We start from the raw sequence: 21593 nt of genomic DNA, 5'->3' as shown, positions 1-21593 counted from the left end.
CTTCAAGATGCTCCTTACAGAACTCGAGCATCCTCATGCACATCATTTCTATATAAACATCCAGTCAAATTCATATTAGTGTAAATTTTCACAAATGTAATGATAAAGTACTCGCATGAATGTTTCCGTAGCATGCGGTTCTCCTTTGGTTGTTTTTGTTAGGAACCTTTCTGGCAGTGTTCTGTTTTGAAGTTGGTGCTGTTCCCAAAAAGTGAAAGTTTGAAAGTGGGGACTTTAAAGTGTAACGGTGTGTGTGTGTGTTTATCACAAACCAGTTAAAAACTAAATGCTGCTTTGATTTTTCACAAACTGTTAAAGTAACTGAGCTTTAAAATGTGGTGAGGTTTTATTTGAATCCCATGTACTACCTATTATCCTCATCACAGCTGCTTGATGTTTATTGATTTTACATCCTTTACAGGTTTGTTAAAGGGTTCTGCGGTGTGTGATCAACTTGTGCCCAGCATTGAAGTGGAGTTCCACTTAAAAAAAACAAAAGAAATGTGGTTCAAATGTAAGCAGTCTTTCAGAGTGGTTTGAGAAACCATTAACATGGTACACAGTCATGGTGATGGGAACCGGACATCGGAGGCATCTAAGGCCCTTAAATCCACATCATAAATTTATTACATGAAATGGTGACACGTGTGTCCTGATACATCTGAGACACTGTTTTATGATCATTTTAAGTCTTAATATTTTACATCTTTTCATAGCGAAGGGACACATGAAGTCGGTTTTAAGGCAAAATAGAAAAAACTTATTTTTCTCAGATTTACCACTATTTCACAATCACCAGTGTTGAGAACTAAGAACACGTGTGCCTCCACTGATGGTTTGGACGCCTGGTTCCCATCACCTCCATTATAAAGAAATCTGAGTCTCTAATCAACCATTTCACACCATATCACTCTGAATGGCTTAGTTCATGATTCAGTTATCTCAAGGACTGCGAGTGAGTGGGTGAATAAAGCAGATTTATTAATAAAGAAATTCCCCATTGACATTACTTCAGTGTAACAAAATAAAAGTCCTGTCTCTTCATTTCATAACATTTTTTACATTTTGTACACTAGTATGATTACATGGAGATTCTCTGACAAGTACAATTTGTCTCAATACTTCTATTTTTAACTAACAAAGGGGAACTCCACCAACGTTTTCGAAATTTCTGCACAATTAAATGGTTAAGATATAAGCAAAGTCATATGTGGTTTGGTTTAAAATACTCTGATTTAGAGAAGGAATTGTTCACAGTGGTTGTGATAGGAACCAGACATCCGCCTCTAAAAGCTCCTTCGCAGAGAGAAATTACTCTGAGGTCTGAGACATTTTACAGAACTTCTATGACAGTTTTAGTTTTTCATCTGATCATGGTGGAGGGATCAAATAGGCCCCCAAAACCTTTTTCTCAGATTTACTGCTGTTTTACCTTCATCAGCGTCACTCCTAAGATCTAAGAACACGCATAGGTTCACTGGAGGTTTCGCCTAGTAAATAAAATGACTAGATTAGTGTTGAACATACGGTGACTCCTGGTTCCAATCACCGCCACTTCAAACCGCTGAACGACTCTATTCACATCTCAGCCCCTGGTTTATCCGAAGCTTTGGAGATATTAGTGGCTTGTCCCTTTTAGTGCGTGTTTTTCTGTCCTTTTTTCCACTCCTGCAGGTCATCAGCCAGTCTATATTTGTGTTTACCTCCCAAGAGGGAGAGATTGTTGTGGGAAAGGGTTACTGACGCCAAGTCCTGGGCCTAAAATGCTTTTAATATTCATGTATATTAATAAAAAAAATAATCAAAGCACCCCAAGTTTCTGCAGCGGTGTCTTATATAAATAAGTGGAAGGGGGCGTGAGCAGCACTGGCTCCCTCCCTCATGTGGACTATAAATACGGCCCGGCTCCGCAGCAGCGCCGCTCTCAGAAGCGCAAAAGTAGCCGCAGGGAAAACAGCCTCCAGAAAAAGTCCTACAGACGACAATGGCAGCTAAAAAGGTCTGCATTATTGGCTCGGGCAACTGGTAAGTGTCGCTGCTCGCTGTCTGTGCGTTACTGTGACTGCGGCTCTATTTTAGGCTGCAGAAACTGATCCGCGTCTCGGTGAACTTTTCTTACCCGCGCCTCAAACCGCAGCACGTCCTCCGCAGACAATCCGCTCCGAGCGCTGTTTACCCGGTCTCTGATCTGCTGGAGCTAGAACGGTTCTCTGTACGGGTTCTCCTGCTGCCTGCTAGTTAAATAAGGCCACGGACCGCATAGGAGTTTCAAACGTCCAGAGGCTGGACAGGCGTGACGTCAGCGCAGACCTGTTTCCTTAAGGTGGAACTCGTGCTGAGTAACAGCCTTTATGGGAGAAATGCTGAGTAATGGCTTTAGAGGAATCGGGCCAAAGTGCCCCCCACTCTGAGGAAGCCCGTCTCCGCCTCTGGAAAACGATTTATTCCACGTTCCTTCATCATTATAATGAGAAATCTTACAATAATTATGACTCCGTGTCTCATGTGACTTAGTATCTCATGATAACGAGATGTTATCTCATACTTGTGGCCTAATATATCACAACTGTGACTTACTTTCTCATAATAATGAGATTCAATCTCTGTATGACTTGATCTCTTCTGTCTTATATTCTCATAATTCTGGCTTAATGTCGTACATGTGACTTAGTATCTCATATTAATGAATTAGCATCTCATAGTTATAAGAATGTTGCTGTCTCATAAAATAAAGTCATAAATATGAGAGTTCAAGGCCTAATTATGATATATCAAGTCATAAAAATGAGACTATGCGTGAATCTCATTATTATGTGATACTAAGTCTTAATTATGAGAATCTAAGTCATAATTATGAGATATTAACACATAGTAATAAGATGATGTCATAATTATGTAAAACCTTCTCATTGTTGTGATTTACTAAATGGTTATATATCTTTCTCCGGGGGCAGAAATATGGCCTTCATACCCCTCGGAAGCATTTCCCCCCACTTTCAGTGTTCTTCCTAATGGATTTTGATCTGCATGTTTATGTGTATATTTTAAATGGAGCTAGAAAAGGTGCTTGTAGAAACTCTTAATATGCCACCAATGCAGCAATGCGCTGTTCTAATACAGTCCCCCGGTTCTTTTCATCTTCTGGTAGAAATACAAATAGAATTTATTGTTGCTGTCTGACCAAAAATGAAACAAGGTTTTCATTTTTTGATATTTATAAATATCAATTATCAATATACGTTGTGTAAAAATGTCATGATGATTGCACCAACAGAAATGGTGCAAAATTTGTAAAAAATTCCAAAAAATTCAATTTACTTTTTTTTTTTTTTTTTTTGGAAGGTTTTTCCTTCTCCTGTGAAGTTTCCATTTTGGAGATACAAGGTTTTGTTCAGGCCATAAGTTGAGAATTTTACTGAGGTCTGTATTACAGAAAGGTGATCTACTTCACACAGTAAAACACACACATGCCCTGTGTGCATAAACCATAAGGCAAATATATTTACAACACTAAGTGCTCATTTCTGATCACTCTTATCTTTCTCACCACATTTTTCACCTTTTCTTTATCTATATTGTTTTACATACTGATTTCTCGCTATTTTTGCTGTTGCTACTGCTCTTCCATAAACTGTTTTGAGTCCAGTTTGATGGTTTGTTTAATTCTTTTTATATGTGTAGCAGAATGAATTAAACTGTTACAACAACCTACACATGAATTTAATTTACAGCAAATGTACAGCATTTTATTTAGAGAAACAATCTAATCCTGTTTCAGAGAAGAGCAAAAATTGGCAGCTAGTCTAAAACAGCTGCCTAAGCAGGGAATCGAACCCCTCCAGCATGCAGGTATTATTTCATTATACCTCATTGCTTAGGACAAAGGTAACTCTGTTTTAAGCAGGTCTCTTTTTTGCCTTCTTATTTTCTTATTTACAATAATGACAAACTTGGTTTAGGAAGTTTTAGTGCCCCTTACTGCCAATGCTATGTTTGCTTGGTGGAGGCCTCGGTGGAGGCCACTGGCATAGTCTGAGGCTAGAAGAGTGGGGGCCCAAGCCCCCCCAAGGTTTATCTGTGTGTAAGCGTGATGTTAAATATTGTAATGTTTTAAAAAATAATGTTTTCCTTAGGAAAACATCCTGGATGGAGGTGGTACTAACTCTAAAGCTAACACTATAGCTAATATTCTAGAAATAATGATTTAAGACTAGTAGCTATACATAAATATTGTATGCTACAATATTGGTGAATAGGTTCAAATATTCATTCATTATTCACACAATTCAGAAACATGAAGTCAAATGCAGTTCATGATGCAGCTCCATGATTGGCACTGTATCTTACTTTAGAAGCATATATTAAAAACTCAAGCGCAGATAAAACCATGTTAAAAATATAGATGGGTAAATATTGGTTTGTTCGACCTGTAATGCCCAAAATAAGAATCTAAAATACAGAGGTGTTGGGATGGATTTTGCAAGTTTTTCGAACCCTATCGTACGACTTTACATATAAACGTCACACCCCAGGCTCAAAAAGAAGGTCCAGCTTGATATTTAGGCCTCAAGTGCAGAATCCACTTTATACTAATGAAGATAAGATGACAATTTTCAGTAATTCACTTACGTCCTCAGAAGCTTTAACGGAGTTCTCTTTGAATACTCTTTCATCACGCTTGCAATCAAGTTCATCCACTTGTGGGGGTCTGAAACACAACCCACATTACAAACTGTTCCTCCACACATTGTTACACATTTCCACCAGAGAGGGCTCCAAATCCCCAAATCTCACGTAGTGCTGCTTTAATTGGAGTGATCGGTTAGGAGACAGATGGCTTATCTTCTCACTTTGGCTGTATTAAACCAATGGAAGAGCAGTCGTTAAACAGAGCTGTGATCTTCTGCAGGCTCTGACTCCAGAAGTATGAACGAATCGTACTTCAGTTTATCCATATTTACTGGCCAGCAGCTTGGAAAATTCCTGCTGCAGCTGTTTGTTGAGCATTGTTTGACTCACTGGACAGTGTCTATTAGTTCGCTTCTAAGTGTTTTCTGTAGAAGATCAATAAGGAGTCATGTCAAAGTCTACTCTGTTTACAGAGAGCAGGCATTTGGACTAATGGTCTGTACACAATTAGCTCATATCCATTTATGACGGAGTCATTTTGAAGATATTGCTTATGTGTACAAGCTTAAAATGAATGTTCCTAAATGGTTCTTGGCTTATGAAAATCCTTAATTGATCTACAGACTGTATATTATTTGGAGGTTCTTTGAAACGTGCTACTTTGAAAGGTTTACAGAACCTTCACCTGATATAAAGAGCCCAAAAAAAATGTAAACAAAGTTGTGGTTTTTACCTTCTCCTGTAAAGTTACCATTTTGGAGATATGAGGTTTTCTTCCGACAACAGCGAGATATGTGTATGTGTGTGTGTGTGTGTGTGTGTGTGTGTGTGTGTGTGTATGTATGTATGTATGTGTGTGTGTGTGTGTGTATGTGTGTGTGTATATATATATATATATATATATATATATATATATATATATATATATATATATATATATATATATATATAATCTCCCTCCCATGTGTCAAACACAAGGCCTGTGGGCCAAATCAGCCTGGTGACACAATCCTATTCAGCCCACAAAATTCTATTAATATTACCCCTTTTACCATGAGCTGCACTACAGTTCCCAGCATGCACTTGGAGATAATGTGAGCTCCCACTCCTCCCCAACAAAGATCTCCGAAACCGCACCACAAAAACAAAACAAAACCAAAAAACACCCGGTGTCTAGTTCAAGCGAATGCAGAGTATGTAGTCTATTGTTTTATATAAAACAATTTGTTTTTATTTACTATTATTTTTTTAGTCATGTATTCAGTCCCCATGTTTTGCCAGTGTAGTTTTGGCGTATACTGAATAAACAGTGGTCGGTTGAGGTCATGGCAAAATGTTAAGTGCAAATAAAATAAAAACCTAGCTGGACTTTATTGTTTGTTGACCCCTGTTTTAAATGATGGAGAACTCCTATATGGTTCTTTAAAGAACCTTTAAAAAATGGTTCAGCAAAAAAGGTTCAACTACTGTCACAAGTCAAAGAACATTTTTTGCTGTGTGTATGGCACCAGTCCACCCATAGGGTAAAAAAAATATTCCAAACATATTTCTCAAATCCATTTTTTGCAATATATAAAAAATAATTAGATATAGGTTTTTCAATTGCATTTCCAAACATGTTTATCAAATATATTCTTGCAAAGTAGGACAATGGCCAAAAATATTGTTGTTAAATGTTTTTAAAATGCCCTTGTTTTTGAAATGAAATGCAGCGTAGCGTAAAATGACCACAGAGATGGCCTTTTTTTGATCGGTTTATAATGAGTCATTTCTCAGGCTGTTTATCCTTCAGGGCCTGAATTGAATTCGCAGTAACTGAAAGTAACTGCGCTGCTGAGGTTAACACGGTTGCCATGACTACCATCCTGCCACCAAAACTACTGCATTGCAGAATCCCACACTTTCTTCCCACCTTTGGCCTCAGTGGTCACATCCGAGCTAAGGTTAATTACCGGTTACTGTTTTTGTGAATGTGTAGGAAGTGAAGCTCCACTGCGTACCATCTGTTAATCATTACACCATGTCTAAACCACAACAACCAATGTATAATAATCACACAATGCATACAGTAAGTACAGTCTTACGGATGAAGGTGCCAGAAAGGCATCATAACCTAAAAGAACTGCTTTTTGCTCCCTAAAGAACCTTTCAATGGATGGTTCCTTAAATAACCATTTTCAAAAATGAGTGATTTTTCACATAATGTAAAGGTTTTATGCCATTTATTTGGGTTTTTCCTAGAACTGTACATCCCTGCCATGAACCACTTGGAATCTTTTATCTTTAAGAGTGCAGCTGGTTGGAAGATGGCCCATTACAACATTACCATATTCTGTTTTTACCTGGCATGAATAATGACATCGGAATCATATGGTAGATATTTAGATGTGACTGATATTAAGCGATGTATTTAATCTGGTAGGTTACTGTGCTAAAATATCTGTATTTTACTCTAATCCAGGTGAATCTGAACCTGATTTCTACATTGCATAAATGTCTGCAAGCCTGCATCAGTAGATATTTTTCAGAATGTCTGCATAAATAAATGGTTAATATTTAGAGCATTTAGAGAATTTCATGTGAAATTCTTAGGAACTTAGAGAGGGAGTTCTTCACAGTGGTGGTGATAGGAACCAGACGTCCACCTCTAAAAGCTCCTTCACAGAAAGTTATCATGTGGAAATTGTTACTAATACGCTGCCTGGTGCCTGAAACATTGCTTTATGGTAGTTTTGACAAAGATCTTGCCTTTAGCAGTCATGAGCTGGAGGTTAGGGAGCTGGCCCTGTGACCGGAAGGTTGCCAGTTCGATCCCCAGTGCTGACAGTCCATGACTGAGGTGTCCTTGAGCAAGACACCTAACCCCCAATTGCTCCCCGAGTGCTGTGGATAGGGCTGCCCACCGCTCCGGGCAAGTGTGCTCACTGCCCCCTAGTGTGTGTGTATTCACTAGTGTGTCTGTGGTGTTTCACTTCACAGATGGGTTAAATGTGGAGGTGGAATTAAAAAAGTATCACTTTACCAAATTTATTTAAAGCTATTTATGAACATGTAGAGGGTTATAAGTCAAAATAGTCTTTAAAGGAAGAATTTTTTTTAGATTTATCACTTTTACCATCATCAACGACACACAAAAACTCAGACGCCTGTAGGCTCACTGGTGGTTTTGGTTAGTAAATAAAATGGCTAGATTTGTGTTGACTGCAGGTTTCTATCACCATCAGTCGGTTAGTTTCTCTACAGTACATGTGTCAGGTTCTAGTCCTCGCGGGCCGAAACTCTGCAGACTTCAGCACACTGCCTCATTAAATATACCTGATTCAGCTCATTAGCTAATAAGCAAGGCCTTCATGGGCTGAATTCAGAGCATTAGATGAGTGTTAATGCTCCAGTGTTTTGGCTGAAATTCCCCTTTAGCTTTCGGGGCCCGGATGCTTTGAGTAAAGTGAGTGGCATTTTATGAATTCCAGTTTATTCTCCAGCAAACTGTTAAGCCCTTATGCATCATGTGTTGTATATTTAGATGTAGAAATGCTAACTATGGGATTTTCCAAGATGTTCTTCATACGCTGTTTCTTTGCTAACACCTCTGATGGAGCAATAGCCATGAACAGCAGCTGCAGAAACTGTTATAAGGGGCAATGTTACAAAGCCAGATTTGGCTCAGCTGTTTTGTAGTTTAGTCCAAATTGCTCTTCACAGACATCAGCTCTGAACGCTTTGAATGAACAGCATATGGCCTGTTTTACTGTACTGGCTGCAGGCTGTCTCTTGCCTTTAATATGTCCTCACACATTGCTCAGTGTTTCAGCTGACAGCCAGGCTGATTAGTGTGCCTGAGCATTAGGACTGTCTGACAGGGAGAGTGGTTAAAGCCATTGAAGATGTCTGCACCAACTGATTTCAATGTGAAAGGTATTCATTAGTGTGATTGGCACAGATTTCCAAGAGGTAACATCTAGATTTAGGCTGGCTTATATAATTCAATAAGATGAGGAGAGAAAAAAAAAAAAAAAAAAAATATATATATATATATATATATATATATATATATATATAAAATTTATTTATTTATAAAATAATAATCCACTTTCATTAGACAGAAGAAAGTCAAATAGAGGAAACAGGAGCTTCCAAAATTGGATTTCAAAACGTGTTTAAAATAGGACTCCTAACAACTACCTAGAAGATCTGGTAGACACCAAAACTGCCCCCATCAGCTTTTAAAGCTTTCATCGTTGAGAGAGGAGAAAATCAAGCTGCTTCAGATCTGATGTGGACACATTAAATGCTGAAAAATATATTTAGTTGTTGATGTTTGTGTAATTTTTTGTTAGTTATTTTTTGTGACTTTTTACTCATCAGTCATCGGAGGGGAAAATGTGGGGAAAGCAAATAAACGTTGTAATGTTCATGGCAGTCAGGAAGCAAATTGATCTACAGCTTTTCAGAGATCCACACATCTGATACTACCCTAATTTCACGATTGGCTTTTGTATACCTTTTAGTCCTGTCATGTGCTTTTGTTTTGATTTATTCACAGTCCGGCCCCCTTGTTTTCTGACTCCGCTCCTTATTCGTTCCACCCGTTTCCCACCTGTCCCTCGTCATCCCTGTGATTATTTAAGCCCTGTGTTTGCCCCTAATTTTCGCTGATCTTTGTTTGTATGTGCTGTTTGATCGTGACGTTTGAAGTTTGATCTTCCGGCCCTGTTGTTTGTTTGACCCATTTATTTTCATTATGTCCGTCCCACCTTATCTTCATGTTGGCTCTCTGACCATGGACCGTCTAGACCCTGATTTTGGATTTGCCTATAATAAAAGTCGTTTATCTCAGCATGTGCATCTGCCTCATCTCTCCCCACCATTACACCTAACAGTTTGTTCCCCATTTCAGGCCAGACTGCTTTTTGAATGAGGTACAGTACAGAGTAGCCAATCAGAGCAGTGCTCATTTTCATACACTATATTGCCAAAAGTATTCGCTCATCTGCCTTCCCACACATATGACATCCCATTCTTAATCCGTGGGGTTTAATATGATGTTGGCCCACCCTTTGCAGCTATAACAGCTTCATCTCTTCTGGGAAGGCTTTCCACAAGGTTTATGAGTGTGGTTATTGAATTTTATAACATTCTTCCAGAAGCACATTTGGCTCACGGTCTCCACTCTAATTCATCCCAAAGGTGTTCCATCAGGTTGAGCTCAGGACTCTGCAGGCCAGTCAAGTTCTTCCACACCAAACTCGCTCATCCATTTCTTTATGGACCTTGCTTTGTGCACTGGTGCACAGTCATGTTGGAACAGGAAGGGGCCGTCCCCAGACTGTTCCCCCAAAGTTGGGAGCATGAAATTGTCCAAAATCTCTTGGTCTGCTGAAGCATTAAGAGTTCCTTTCACAGGAACTAAGGGGCTGAGCCCAACCCCTGAGAAACAACCCCACACCATAATCCCCCCTCCACCAAACTTTACACTTGGCACGATGCAGTCAGACAAGTACCGTTCTCCTGGCAACCGTCAAACCCAGACTCGTTCATCGGATTGCCAGATGGAGAAGTGTGATTGGTCACTCCAGAGAACACGTCTCCACTGCTCTAGAGTGCAGTGGCGGCGCTTTACACCACGGCATTGTGCTTGGAGGTCTGTAGTGATTGACTCTGCAGGAAGTTGGTGACCTCTGCACCTCAGCATCTGCTGACCCCGCATCATTTACGTAGCCTACCACTTCATAGCGGAGTTGCTGTCGTTCCCAATCACTTCCACTTTGTTATAATACCACTGACAGTTGACTGTGGAATATTTAGTACTGAGGAAATTTCACAACTGGACTTGTTGCACAGGTGGCATCCTATCACAGTACCACACTGGAATTCACTGAGCTAAGTCAAGTTAAGTGATACTTTTTAAATCCCACAACCAGGGAAATTCCACCTCTGCATTTAACCCATCCGTGAAGTGAAACACCACATACACACTAGTGAAGACACACTAGGGGGCAGTGAGCTCCACCTGGAGATCTACTTTCCTGCGCAGACAGAGTTAAGTTAGCGGCCAATCAGTGACTTGGGAAGAGGTTGATTAGCCAGTGCAGGTGTGGCATTTTGTAGTTGGAACTAGGCTCTGCAGCAAGGTAGATCCTCCAGGCCCAGTACAAGGTGGCACAGTGGCTATTGTTGTCACCTCAAAGCAAGAAGGGCTGGGTAACCAGGGTCCTTTCTGTGTGGAGTTCATGTGTTTTCCCAGTGTCTGAGTGGGGTTCTTCTCGCAGTCCAAAGATGTGCAGTCAGGTGAGTTGGGTATGCAACATTCTGTGTCTGCCCTGTGATGTACTGGCAATCTCTCCTGGGTATTTCCTGGCTTCTGCCCAATGAGTGCTGGGATAGGTTCCAGCACCTACTATGACCCAAGAGGTTAAGTGTGTGTGTGTGTGTGTGTGTGTGTGTGTGTGTGTGTGTGTGTGTGTGTGTGTGTGTGTGTGTGTGTGTGTGTGTGTGTGTGTGTATATATGTATATGTGTGTGTGTGTGTATATGTATATGTGTGTGTGTGTGTATATGTATATGTGTGTGTGTGTGTGTGTGTATATATGTATATGTGTGTGTGTGTGTGTGTGTGTGTGTGTGTGTGTGTGTGTGTGTGTGTGTGTGTGTGTGTGTGTGTATAAGTAGATAGATAGATAGATAGATAGATAGATAGATAGATAGATAGATAGATAGATAGATAGATAGATAGATAGATAGATAGATAGATAGATATGCCTTATTTATATAGACAGATCAGGCGTAACATTATGAGCATAACATTTATGTCCTTGTTTCTATGCTCTTTGTCCATTTTATCAGCTACACTTACTATATAGTTAAACTCTGTAGTTCTACAGTTACAGACTGTAGTCCATCTGTTTCTCTGCATACTTAGCCCCATCTTACCCTGTTCTTCAGTGGTCAGGACCCCCATGGACCCTCACAGAGTGTGGGTGGTGGATCAGTCTCAGCACTGCAGTAACACTGACGTGGTGGTGTGTGTTGTGCTGACACGAGTGGATCAGACACAGCAGTGCTGCCGGAGTTTTTAAATACTGTGTCCACTCACTGTCCCCTCTATTAGACACTCCTACCTTGTCGGTCCAACTTGTAGATGTGAAGGCAGAGATGATAGCTCATCTGCTGCTTCAGTTTGTGTTGGTCATCCTCTAGTCCTTCTTCAGTGGTCACAGGATGCTGTTGTCTGGATATTTTTGGTTAGTGGGCTATTCTCATTCCAGCAGTGACACTGAGGTGTTTAAGAACTCCAGCGGCACTGCTGTGTCTGATCAATTCAGACAAGCGCAACACACACTAACACACCACAAGGTTTTGTTCCAACAACATGTGTGTGTGTGTGTGTGTGTGTGTGTGTGTGTGTGTGTGTGTGTGTGTGTGTGTGTGTGTGTGTGTGTGTGTAACAAAACAGATCACATAGAGCAGTGTTTCTCAGCCCTGGTCCTGGAGGCCCACTGTACTATATATTTTAGAGCTTTTCTTGCTTTAACATATCCTCTTGGATCAGGTGTTTTGGGAGCTGGAAAACCACTAATAAGTGCACAGGGCAGTTCCATGTGACCATTATTCCTCATTATTCTTTGAGTGATCATATAGGTCCAATCTTTGTCACTCCACAGGGGCTCTGCCATTGCCAAGATCGTGGGGGCCAACGCAGCCAAGCATGACATGTTTGAAACAACTGTGAACATGTGGGTGTTTGAGGAGATGGTGAACGGACGCAAGCTCACTGAAATCATCAACAATGAACACGAAAACGTCAAATACCTGCCTGGACACAAGCTGCCTCCTAACGTGGTATGATATGCTGATGTTCTGCCGTTTCTTTATAAGTGAAATCAAGAAGTTTGAAGTAATATGTAAACATTCATAAGCATCCCTATATGGAAAATAAGCTGCATTTTGAATGTTTCCATGATTTGACATATCTACCAACTCAGCCTACTGCGGTTTAGCTCCGCCCATTCAGCTGAAGTTATGTGTTTCCGAGTTCTGAGTGAGGCTCAACACAGGGCAGCCAATCAGAACAGAGGTAATGTGCAAATGTCAGTTTTAAAGGTACATTTTGGTGGTAATGAGAATTTGGAAAATTGTTGTGTAAAAATAAATTGTGGCTAAATTTGGTTCTTAAAACCACAAATGTTGTTATAAGTTGATTCAAGGAGAAAAATGCTAGGAGAATGTAAGTTATGGGCCCTTTAAAACTCCATTTACAAAAGATCATTGGTGCTAAATTGGGAAACGTCTGCCTACTCTTTCTGTAAATATAGCCACTAACTCACTGTGTGTGACATGAAATGAAGACACTGTAGATCAAAATGAACACAATGTGCTTTACTGGGTTGTTCTGGGCAAAAGTTTGATCACGCTTGGTACATGATTTGTTGATTTTCAAGTGAACAAACTTGAACATAGCATTGTTTTGCAAATTGTAGAACACTCTCTATTCTGAGTTTAATATATTGGAAATTAACTATAAAATGTCATCATGTGTTAAGATTGAGTGACCCTTATTAGTCCCACAACAGGGAAATTTCACCTCTGCATTTGACCCGTCCGCACAGTAAAACACCACATACACACTAGTGAGCATACATACACTTGCCCAGAGCAGTGGGCAGCCCGATCCGCAACACCCAGGGAGCAGTTGGTGGTTAGTCTTCAGTCTTGTCTTCAGTCAGATACTGTCGGCTCAGGAGATTGAACCGGTGAAGTGTGTTCACCGCAGAGGGTGTGTTGAAAATACGTTAACAAAACATGGAATTTGACCAGGAGTGCCCAAACTTTTGTACATGCAAAACAATATAACAAATAGGAAAAATGCCTACAGTAACTTCAACATACTCCATTGCTCCTGACTGGGGCTTTAAAGCTACAATAAGAGAAGAAAATGTATTCGTTCTTATGAAAAACTTTTTAGATGTCTTGTTTGCCAGATTTTAACTATTATAGGTGAACAAAGGGGGTACATATAAAACTTCTATACCAACAATAAAAGATAATGCTTTCCATAAAAGCCAGTTCACAGAACTAGCTTTGTGTCTGGAAAAACCAGTCTGATTATTGACACGAGACAAAAGTTGAGCTCAATAACAGCAGAAATGTCAGTATAATACCGAACACACCATGTACCATGAAAGAAAAGCCTTCATTTACATACATTACTTTTCATTGCTGCTTCACATGCAGTCATTTGATATGCTCAATCAAAAGACCTGCCTCCTCCTCATGTTCTACAAGCAGTAATGGTACATTATGCCCATTCAGTTCATTGACAAAAGTTCCTAAATCTTTATTGGTACTAATCCTTTAAAAATCTATTTAATCTAGTCCGTCCCTTTAATTACAGGACTATACGTATACGTGTGATGTATAGTCCCACAGGAGTTTCTATAAGTGAAAGACTAAGATTCTATAGTGAATTCTGTTGTGAAAGTGTGCTCGCTCTGAAACTACCACAGTGCATCTAACAATAAAGGCAGCATAGATCCTCTTGTATACAGTGATCGGAAACATGGCAGCTCCTAGAAAACTTCAGTTACATATACTGATCCATTTAACTATCTTAAACTACTCTGTGGACAGATTTCAACCAGAAAAGCAGGCAGTGGCAGGATCCACAGTGATTGGTTAAGAGAGGGTTAAACAGTGTTCTTAGTTTGTAAAACTGCGCTTCTTTTTTCAGGTGGCTGTTCCAGATGTGGTGGAGGCTGTGAAAGGAGCGGATGTCCTTATCTTTGTGATTCCACACCAGTTTGTAAACAGAACCTGTGACACGATCAAAGGGCACATCAAGAAGGACGCTGTGGGGATGTCCCTAATCAAGGCAAGTGCGGTGTGGAGTTTTAAAGGTTCAGTTATCTACAGAAGTATGCAAACATTTGAACCCCCTCAGTCAAAGTATGCTTTGCTAATTTTGTAATTTTTTTTCTGCAAATTTAGTGCACTGTTTTAATATATTGGAAAGATAATGAAACATTAAAATATGACATTTGCAATAACTTTTGCACAGGCCACATTAAAAAAGTAGGTAGTTTTCATTTATTCAGGTTTGATAAAACAGGGCTGGATATTATTTCCTGGCTCAGTTGAGTAGGTTAAGACACTGTCCAAGAGCCCCTTTAACTAAATATTGTGTGAAGCACAGCATGAAATATTAAAAATGTTTGTATGATACTAAAAACAAATGTTATATTAAACATCTAGATGCATTTGAATGAATTTAAAAAAACAAAATGGAAATGAAGCAAGACTAAAAGACCATTTAAACACAACACCATGAACGTAGAGAGATGAGTAAAACCTGCTCTACAAATGCAGGTCATGTTCTAGACCACACAAACTCCACAAACCCACATTTTTTGGTAGTAATTCCCTAAAGACGATAAGCTTCTTATTCAATTACCTGCTGAATAAGAATCCAAGGAATGCTAGCATTGAACAAATGTTGTTGCTGCTTATAAGCCATAGCAGTAATCCTAAAATACTTAATATTTCAAAACCGTACCATTTTTATTGGACATAAGTTTGAAAATTACCCCCACTGCTGAACAACTTCATTACTTCTCTGCTAGATTCCTAGTTAGCTAGCAAAATGCTGCACAGCAAACAACAAAAAAGAAGCCAATACACCACATTTCTAAAGCAAAGCTTATAGCTAGAAAGCAATTATTCACAAATGTTGTGCATATTAAAAACAAATGACATTGTAAAGTTTGCATGACTAGCAGCTTAGCAAACTGAAGCCAACATAACCGAGCGCAACTGACTGAACAGTTCAAAAATCTGCTCCTTCACTTGTGTAATGTAGGTGTGATCTACATCCGAGTGACTAGTTAAAGGGCAAGTAAAAATCTCTATATATTGAAACAGGACTTGGGACTGTCCAATTTACATTGAAAGAGGAGAATTGTGGTGAAATATATTGGCTATTTAGTGGACATTGGGAAGTTAATTCATAGGAAATAGCTAGAAGAGCACGATTAACCTAATTAGAAAGAAAAAATCAGTTTAGATTAATATTACTAATGTTATGATTCCCCACTAGGTCTGTATGTGTATGTGAAGAAGTGTTTCCTGTTCCAGGGTGTGGATGAGGGTCCAGATGGGCTGAAGCTCATTTCTGATGTAATCAAAGAGAAACTGGGCATCACCATGACGGTGCTTATGGGAGCCAACCTGGCCAATGAAGTGGCTCAGGAGAAATTCTGTGAAACCACCATTGGTGAGTGGACAGTAAATAATGATGTCAGCATAAACACTGGAAACTGGTTCCCTGAGTTTACTAGTAGTATTCGTATGTGTGAGGAAATCCGCTAGAGAACAACATGGCAAATCTACATTTGTCAGTAATAATGCTTGATGCAAAAGACATAAAAGTGTGTATCATATGGGCATTTCCTATTTATTGTAGTTACTTCCTCTTCCTTTAGTTATTGTGATCAGTATGTTTGATCCCAGCATTCATGCTAGTGCATGTTTTGATCTATTCAGGCTGTAAAAGCAAAGACCATGGGCCCCTGCTGAAGACGCTTATGCAGACCATAAACTTCCGAGTTACTGTGGTGGAGGAGGCGGATGTTGTAGAGATCTGTGGAGCTTTAAAGGTAAGCAAGAAGCTTTCATATTCAAAACACCATCTCATTACAGAGAACAATAACACCAAGACAATGCTTCTTTTTTTGCTATAATTAATTTGATATTATTTTGTGATGTGCCGTTACAGAAATATGTGCACAATACGAAGTCTGTGCATGGTTTGTAAAGGGATCCAATTTGCAATTTTCCTTATACCCCAAATGTAGCTAACAAGTAATAGAAGCTTATACCCCTTTAATTCCCAACATAACAAACTTGCTTAGACTTGGTTTCTGACAGTGTATGACATGCTGTTATGTATAGAAATTGACATATTTAAACTTAAACTGTCCATTTTTATTTGAGGTTATTTAACAACTCTGCAATTTGAGGCAAGTTTGATTTGATTTGAATTCAAGTGTTTCAGCCACTCGCGTTGCTAATACGTGGATAAAATTAAGCCTTGCATGATAGACAAACACTGGCAGCAGAATGGGTCATACTGATGAACTTAGTGACTTTAAACATGGCACTGATATGGATGCCACCTGTCACATGTCAGTTTGTGAAATTTTTGTCCTGCTAGATCTGCCTCTGTCAACTGTAAGTGCTATTATTGTGAAATGGAAGCACCTAGGTACAACAAAAACTCTGTAAAGTGCTACACGAGGCAAACTCACAGAGCAGGGCAGAGCAGCCGAATGCTGAAGCGCACAGTGCCTGTCCTCTGTTGAATCACTCACTAACAAGTTCCAAATTGCCTCTGGAAGTAACATGAGCTAAAGGCCAGCTACACACCAGGAGAATGTTACCTGTCTGACTGCATTGTGCCAACTGTAAAGTTTGGTGGAGGAGGGATAATGCTGTGGGGTTGTTTTCAGGGGTGGCCTTAGTTAGGCCCCTTAGCTACAGTGAAGGGAAATCTTAAGGCTTCAGCATACCAAGACATTTTGGACACTTGTATGTGTCCAACTTTGTGGGAACCATCTGGGGAAGACCCTTTTCTATTCCAGCATGACTGAGCCCCAGTGCACAAGGCAAGGTCTATAAAGGCATAGCTGAGTGAGTTTGGTGTGGAAGAACTTGACTGACCCTCACAGAGTCCTGACCTCAACCCCATCAAACATCTTTGGGATGAATTAGAACAGAGATTGTGAGCCAGACCCACTCGTCCAACATCACTGTCTGACCTTACAAATGCCACACATTCCCACAGACAACGAAATCTTGTAGAATGCTTCCCAGAAGAGTGAAAGCTGTTATAGCTGCAAAGGGGGGCCAACTCCATGTTAATGCCTATGACATGAAATCTCCTGTGAGTGTAATGTGAGTGTAAACACTTTTGTCCATAAAGTGTCCTTTTATTGTTTCTGGACCTAGCTAACCTCAGCTAGAGTAGTTAGCTTAGTTAGCAAACATTTGCACTGTCTCAGCCACACAAGTTTCAACTTAAGTTTGTCATTTGCACACCATGTCAAGACTGACATGTTGTGGCACATCCTTAACAATTAGTCCTTGACAATATGCTCAAGTGTGGCAATGTATAAGATTGCAAATAGCCCCAAAACCGCGATGTTTCACTGCATCGTTGGCTGTTTGTTTTCTGTCCTCCTGCGATTAAATGTCATAAATGCCCTTATAGTGACTTCAGTATTTTAATACTGGTACCTAACTGAATACTCGAGTACCCATGCCTGTCTCTAGATGCAAGTATCTAATTAGCTGCTTCTGTTACCTGTTTGCGAAGTGTCACTAAGCCGTTTCCTCCATTAGCAATCTCTCATTTCTTTGTAGAACATTGTGGCGGTTGGTGCAGGTTTCTGTGATGGCCTCGGCTATGGTGACAACACAAAGGCGGCAGTGATCCGTCTGGGTCTGATGGAGATGATCGCCTTTGCACGGATCTTCTGCACAGCTGGCCCCGTCTCCGCAGCCACGTTCCTGGAGAGCTGTGGGGTGGCCGACCTCATCACCACCTGCTACGGAGGACGCAACCGCAGGATTGGAGAGGCTTTCGCCAAAACTGGCAAGGTTGGTGTTCGGCTACTGTTGGATGTTGTCTGCATTACATTTTTTTTTTTTTTTTTTTGATGAGAACTTTATGTACCTGCTATCTTCAGACAATCGAGGAGCTGGAGAAGGAGCTGTTGAATGGGCAGAAGCTTCAGGGTCCAGCCACAGCAGCAGAAGTGAACCACATCCTCAAACACAAAAACATGGTAGACAAGTAAGTGCTCACTTAGCTCATCCATACTTTATTACGGAGTATAAGGCTTTACGTTATAGCCCACCTTTAGGAGATCCTCCATTCTGCAGTGTTTCGTCCAAGCCAAAGTGTAAATCACCTAATGCAGCTTATCAGAGTTTTCCGAATAGAGTGTGGATCAGGTGGGACAGTTTAGGATCTCTAGAATGGAGGATTTTCAGGATGGAAATAGAACAAAATGCAATATTTGGTCAGCATATTCCAAAATGTAAATGGAATATATTGGAATACATTACATTTTGTATGGATATAAAAATGTATGGGGCGGCACGGTGGCGTTGTGGGTAGCACTGTCGCCTCACAGCGAGGAGGGCCTGGGTTCGATTCCCTGGCCGGGCAACTGGGGTCCTCTCTGTGTGGAGTTTGCATGTTCTCCCCGTGTCTGCGTGGGTTTCCTCCGGGTTCTCCGGTTTCCTCCCACAGTCCAAAGACATGCGGTCAGGCCGATTGGACGTGCTAAATTGCCCCTAGGTGTGAGTGTGTCTGTCTGTCTGCCCTGCGATGGACTGGCGACCCATCCAGGGTGTATCCTGCCTTACGCCCGAGGACTGCTGGGATAGGCTCCAGCACCCCCCGCGACCCTGACGGAGAAGCGGCTTAGAAAATGGATGGATGGATGGATAAAAATGTATGATGTCTTTGTGTGATACCTGTAACTGAGTGCTTAGGGTGGCACAGTAAATGGGTTATTACTAGATATAACACATAGTATTACTTTAGAAGCACTTAGAAGGCTTTAGTACCCATCCTCATTAAAAGCATCTGGTTCAATTCGACTCAACTAAATAGCAAGGCCTTCACGAGTGTTAGATGAAAAATGCAGAGCTGTGGCCCAGAAGGAACCCAGTTTGATACCCCTACGATGGACAATGATAAACGTGTTAAAAATACAATTTTTTTTCTGTTAATCTTTCACTGGTACCATCAATCACTGGTGAACTAATATGAAGGGCTCAAGTTTGGGCCATAACTGTCACAACTTGGTCAAAAATCACTGTTTTGCCCATTTCTAGCATCCATGTATTATGTCAGCATACCTAGTAGTATTTTGGCACTAAGCTGTCAAAGACGTATCTAGAACTTCCAGAAAACGGCCTAGAGTGATGTTTTCTCTCATGTAATTGGTCCCTGTTACTCCTAAAAAATTGTCGGTAGTTAATCTAACATGTAAGTCAGTCCAGCTCCTAAGGTCCTGACCGATGAGAGAGCTTATCTAGAAAACACAGAGGGAAAAAAAAGTTTTGTTTCTAACCAAAACTTGATATGTTCTTTTTTTTTTTTTTTTTTTTTTAACACCTGCATTTTAATTGCTAAAAATAATGAGTCTTCTCTGAAGTCTTAGAAGGCCCTGATTCATTGCAAATTCTCTGGTGCACACAGATGCCTAAATATTGCTAATGTACATCTTCCTATTGTTTAATGTTTTCCCAGATTCCCTCTATTCAATGCAGTTTATCAGATCTGCTTCCAGGGTCATCCAGTGACGGAGTTCATCTCCTGCTTGCAGAATCATCCAGAACACATGTAACGTGCTGACCAGTCCGGGGAGAGTTCGGGATTGACCCAGCAAATAAGTTACCAGCTGCTGAGTTTAGGTCAGGGGGAAAGGGCTGCTTTCATTGTGCCTATTTTTCATACTGACGAAGTTTTAAGGAAAGAATTAGATTGGAGGACTGAACTGAAGATGCCCTCGCCGGTGCTGTCAGTCTCACAGCTTCACCTCCAACAATACTAGCTACATCAACAGCGTCTCAAACACTGGACATTGCACCATTTCTGAATTTGATCACGTAACCGCAGTGCTTTCTAACTTAGCCTTAGAATAGATGTTTTTCATAAAAGGTTTGTATTGGAGGTACAGTATCTTCCAACTTGTCTAACCCCCCCCCACCCCCGCTCTCAAGTGAGCAGGCTGTTTTGTAATGCTAGCCATGTGCTAATGGAATTTTATAGCATGAGGGTCTTAAAAGTGACTGAGGGTCTTAAATGTGCCTTATAATTTCTTAAACTTAAATCTTAATCCTGTCCAGACACTCATTTTCTGTTAAAATACCCAAATAACATGGATGGCTATGTACACTGATGCAGTGAGGGTACCCACTTTTATTACTGTCCACCTGGCTTTGACTCTTGATATGTGGCTCCAAGTAGTGTGCTCTTGAGAAGATGTCATTTTAAAATAAATTATTTTAATTGTAATACAATATCCAGCTGTCTTGTCTCCTTTGCAATTGCTTAATCTTATGGTTTTTATGGTCAGCAACTTCTAATTACTGAATGAAGCTACTTTAACCCACTGCTGACCCAAGCGCCCAAATGTACAATGCAGCTTGTATAATCTAGCTAGAAAAGTATTGCCAATTTGATGTTTATCCATACTTAATCTTTTGGGGACTGAAGACACCAATTGATCAAGTTTTGAAAGTGCAATTTTTTTGCCATTCTTCTGTTATACCAGTCTTCAGCAGTAGTTGTTGTATTTTACGCTTCATAATGCACCACATGTTTTTTATGGAGCCCTGCTAGTGACATCCCATATACACTATATTGCCAAAAGTATTCACTTGTCTGCCTTCACATTCAAATGAACTTAAGTGATATCCTATTCATAATCCATAGGGTTTAATATGATGTCGGCCCACCCTTTGCAGCTATAACAGCATCAACTCTTCTGGGAAGGCTTTCCACAAGGTTTAGGAGTGTGTTTATGGGAATGTTTGACCATTCTTCTAGAAACACATTTGTGAGATCAGACAGTGATGTTGGACGAGAAGGCCTGGCTCACAGTCTCCACTCTAATTTATCCCAAAGATGTTCCATCAGGTTAAGGTCAGGACTCTGTGCAGGCCAGTCAAGTTCTTCCTCATCCTCACTCATCCATGTCTTTATGGGCCAACCCCAAAGTACCATTCTCCTGGCAACTGCCAAACCCAGACTCGTCCATCGGATTTTCAGACAGAGAAGCGTGATTGATCACTCCAGAGAACACGTCTCCACTGCTCTAGAGTCCAGTGGCAGCGCTTTACACCACTGCATTCGATGCTTTGCATCGCGTTTGGTGATGTAAGGCTTGGATGCAG

The 21593-nt window shown here is 40.4% G+C and overlaps 1 protein-coding gene across 2 annotated transcripts; it reads left to right on the top strand.

The window, feature by feature from the left end:
* Positions 1 to 1889: 1889 nt before the first annotated feature.
* Positions 1890 to 20719, top strand: LOC108444060 (glycerol-3-phosphate dehydrogenase [NAD(+)], cytoplasmic). 2 transcript variants are annotated; one of them, XM_037532008.1, is made up of 8 exons: positions 1890 to 2025; positions 12290 to 12467; positions 14356 to 14496; positions 15756 to 15894; positions 16164 to 16276; positions 18042 to 18278; positions 18368 to 18474; positions 19945 to 20719. In XM_037532008.1, the coding sequence occupies exons 1-8, from the start codon at positions 1985 to 1987 to the stop codon at positions 20039 to 20041; spliced, it is 1053 nt and encodes a 350-aa protein (XP_037387905.1). In that variant the 5' UTR covers positions 1890 to 1984; the 3' UTR covers positions 20042 to 20719. The 2 variants fall into 2 exon arrangements, with proteins under 2 accessions (XP_037387905.1, XP_037387906.1); XM_037532009.1 differs by lacking the exon at positions 1890 to 2025 and adding an exon at positions 10726 to 10917.
* Positions 20720 to 21593: the final 874 nt, after the last annotated feature.

The sequence above is a fragment of the Pygocentrus nattereri genome, chromosome 21 (genome assembly GCF_015220715.1).
Source record: "Pygocentrus nattereri isolate fPygNat1 chromosome 21, fPygNat1.pri, whole genome shotgun sequence".
NCBI lineage: Eukaryota > Metazoa > Chordata > Actinopteri > Characiformes > Serrasalmidae > Pygocentrus > Pygocentrus nattereri.
Note: the sequence above shows the minus strand (reverse complement) of the source record. Positions and strands in the feature narration are given on the sequence as shown.